The following is a 4,003-nucleotide window of genomic DNA, read 5'->3' on the forward strand; positions in this document are numbered from 1 at the left end:
ATGGTTTGAAACAGTCACCAAGACAATGGTACTTCAGATTTGATGACTTTATGCTAAGACAGAAATTTCAAAGATCAAAATTTGATAGTTGTGTTTGCTTCAAAGTTCTAGAAGATGGAAGCTACATCTACTTGTTAATTTATGTGGATGACATGCTTATAACGTGTAAACACAGATCTGAAATGGAAAGGCTCAAGGAGATGCTAAGTCAAGAATTTGATATGAAGCAATTAGGGGCAGCTGTCAAGATTTTGGGAATAGAGATATCTAGAGACAGAAATGAAGGCATGTTGAGATTGTCTCAAGAAGGTAGGTTGAATGTTTGATCAAAAGGAATCCAGATCTATCAATACTCCCATTGGAGCCCACTTCAAGCTCTAGTCTCTTATAGAAGAAGAAACGTGTTTTGAAGAAGAAAATATGAAGGGAATTCCTTATGCTAATGCTGTTGGTAGCATTATGTATGCTATGGTATCAACAAGACCTAATTTAGCATATTGAATTGGTTTGGTTAGTAGGTTTATGAGCAAACCAAGCTTGGACCGTTGGCAAGCTGTAAAATGGTTACTAAGGTACATGAAGGGCACTGCAAACCTACATATTTTGTACACAAATTCAGACCAAAATGAATGTGAAGTTATGGGGTATTGTGACTCACATTTCGCTAGAGATTATAATAAAAGAAGATCTTTATCTGGGTATGTTTTGATTGTTGGAGGGAATGTTGTAAGCTAGAAGTCTAATTTACAACATGTTGTGGCTCTCTCCTCGACTGAAGCAGAATACATAGTTCTCACAAAAGTTGTTAAGGAAGCTCTTTGGTTAAAAGGGATGATGAGTGAGTTGGGATTTAGACAAGATCATGTGATTGTACATTGTGATTCACAAAGTACAATACATCTGTCTAAGAATATTTTGTTTCATGAAAGAAGGAAACACATAGATGTTAAGCTCCATTTTCTTAGGGATATTGTCTTAAAACAACTTGTCAAGACTGTGAAGATATCCACTGAGATCAACCAGCTAATATGATGACTAAGGTCATACCCATGAGCAAATTCACTTCAGCCTTGAACTTGCTTGGCATCAGGATGGGAATCCCTTAGAGCTAAAGCTAAGGCATCATTGTCTAATCCACTGAATCCTATTTCGGAATAAGAAGTCAAGGTGGAGAATTGTGAAGATTGTGACTTCTTTCCTCAACCAATCAAAAGATTAGTAAAATGACAGCTCACTGTAGTCTGCAGTTTTCAATTGCATCTACGTTTTTTCTAGTCGCATCTGCATGAACACCAGTAATTCGTAACAGAATAACAGATTGTTGTTAGTTACCGTTAGTTTTCTGTTTGGCTGTTTAGTTCTTGTATCTCGACCCTATATATAGTTTTAGGCCTGACCAACCTAAGATAATTTTAATTTCATAGAGTTTTGGCTGAGAGTAAGAACTGTAATGCAATACTCAAGTGAGAGAGTATTTCAAGAGAAATTGAATGAGTGTTGTTGTAATCTTGAGAGCTTTGAGGGTGTAATCTAGTTTCACATATAGTGGATTTGACTTAAGCATTGCTGTCTAGCCTTAAATGTAGGATCTACCAAACTGGTTGTATCTGAACCAAGTATTCTTGGTGTTCTTTATTTTGTATTTTACTTTTGATTACTTTTGGGTTTGTTTAATTGTCTATTACTTATTATTCTTTGTTGCTATTATTTGTGCAAAGTATTGGCTGTTTTGTGCATGTCCTAATCCCCCAACTGTACGTTTACTATGCTACTAAATATTACACTAATCTCGTCGTATAATAATCATTACATGATGATCATGTTAATTAAAATCTCTCATCCGTCGAAAACTAGACTTGTCTCGTTTCCTTGTTGTCTTTCCTTCACTACTGGTGATTTAATATATATAACAAGTAAATCTCTATACATATTCATGTGAGTACTATATACGTACATATTGTGTACGTTACGTAGTAGCTATATATATAAATATATTAAATATGACGATTGATATGTCAGTTAATTTCTTCCAATCCTTAAAGAAGAATCAACAGCTTTACCAACATGAACAGCTGAAGCAAAAAGCTTAGCAATCTCCAGTTGAGTATTGGCAATAATCTGAGTCCTCTTGAGCTCCATTTCAGCTCTCTTGGCCTCCGCTTCAACTCTCATCCTCTCGATCTCTCTCATTGCCTCCATTCTAGCTTGCTCTGACTTCAGCACCGCCTCCGCCAGCCACCGTATGCTCTCCGCCACCTCCAACTCTTCCTTCCTCTTCTTCTTCCTCTTCCTCTTCATTATCTTGTTCACCGCCGTCCCCGCCTTTCGCGACGAACTCCTTATCTTCTCCGCCTTTTCGCTGTAAAGTGCGGGTGTACTACTGTCCGACGTTATGTCCATTGAATTATTATTAATTTTCTTGTCCGATGCATGGTCTGATATAAGCATTTTGTTTATGCCACCTGTATCATCCTGCACATAAATAAAATATACACTAATCTTTTGTACATATTGTTATGCATAAAATATAACAAAACAATACATATTCATGGATCATGACTGAAAGAAACTGGTATGTATATATATAAGGATAGTAAAACTTTAAAGGACAGAGAGAAATTAATTAATAATATAATAGGAATTAATTAAAAATATATATTTATTTATATATATAGTGGTCAAAGTTTATATAAATGATTACACAAGAAAGAAGGGAAAAAAATGAAAGGAGATATATCTGACCTTGGTTAGTCTCTCAACCCCATTAGATCCATGTGAATTTTGTGCCGCTCCAATTAGAGGTGGAGCAGCGTGTAGCGGAGGAGGAGGAGGCGATGGCGGAGGCGGCGGCAGTGGCACCATCGCCACCGCTACCGGTGTCGGCTCCAAGAGCAATAAAGGCGAGTTATTGGTATGAAGATGAGGAGGTGGATGAGAAGGCGGCATGGGAGGTAGAGGTGGCTGTGCTGGTGACGATGTAGTGACGACCACAGCGGCAGAAGCGGCGGCAGTTGGCGGCACCCCATTTCCACGTAGCAGAAGATCAAGGCGGGAGTAGAGAGGCCACGAGGAGGCATCGGCAGTGGACTCCGATCGGTACCTTTTCTTCATGGACTCGATCTTGTTCTTGCACTGTGTTTGCGTTTTCGGTGATTTGGTAGAATTGGCTCTAGACGACACATACCTAGCAACATCTTCCCAGTCAAGGCCTTTAAGCTTAGCCCTATTTCTTAGAACCCACTTTCTTTCATAAGCCTCTAGAAGGCTTGAAACAGCTCCTTCACTCCACTCATCTCGCTTTAACCTGTCACCACCGCCACCGCCACCGCTCAGTGGTTTTCTAGGAGACTCTTCCTTGGGGATGACTGTTATTGCGGTTGCGGAGGCGGCAACAGCAGTGGTGGTGTTAGGGAGGAGAGATGGGCTTTCTTGGTGGTGGTGGTGATGATTATTAGTTTCTTTGTCCATCTCTTCTCCCCATATACTATGTTTTGTTTGTTTGTATTTTTTTTTACCCCTTTGTTTTAAGCAGCTAACCTACATAGATAGATAGAAGAGAAGGGGAAAAAAGGTTAATTAAAGAGAATATGAGAAAGTGTTAAAGGAGGAGGGAGAAGAGGAGAGAAGAGAACCACTAGCATTTGAGAGAAGGGAAGAGGTGGAAAAAATATATGGCTAGCGTAAGTGGCCAACCAAACTAAGAAAGTGAGTGAAAAGTGAGAGGGAAAGCCACTAGCAGTATCTCTATTAGTGAGTGTATACAATCATCGTAGATTAACCCTACAAAGCTTTAATCAGTGTTTTTATTTTTATTTTTTTAGATGTAATAATTTGGCATCAACATACATTAATATCGTACCACAATTGTTAGTGATAGGGAGGCCTAGCTAGAGGCATCTCCTAAATGTGGCAAAAGGATCTAAACCTCTTAAGTCCCCGTTTTATAAATAACTGGAAAATTTTCTTACTCCAACGTCTTGTACGTTGATATATTGGATTGTGA

The 4,003-nt window shown here is 38.7% G+C and overlaps 1 protein-coding gene across 1 annotated transcript; it reads right to left on the reverse strand.

The window, feature by feature from the left end:
• Window positions 1-1,759: 1,759 nt before the first annotated feature.
• LOC133798684 (trihelix transcription factor ASIL2-like) lies at window positions 1,760-3,670 on the reverse strand. Its single transcript, XM_062237122.1, has 2 exons — window positions 2,743-3,670; window positions 1,760-2,472 (listed from the first exon to the last, which is right to left on the reverse strand). Exons 1-2 carry the CDS (start codon window positions 3,466-3,468, stop codon window positions 2,020-2,022), a joined length of 1,179 nt encoding a protein of 392 aa, XP_062093106.1. The 5' UTR covers window positions 3,469-3,670; the 3' UTR covers window positions 1,760-2,019.
• Window positions 3,671-4,003: the final 333 nt, after the last annotated feature.

The sequence above is a fragment of the Humulus lupulus genome, chromosome 8 (assembly GCF_963169125.1).
Source record: "Humulus lupulus chromosome 8, drHumLupu1.1, whole genome shotgun sequence".
Classification (NCBI taxonomy): Eukaryota; Viridiplantae; Streptophyta; class Magnoliopsida; order Rosales; family Cannabaceae; genus Humulus; species Humulus lupulus.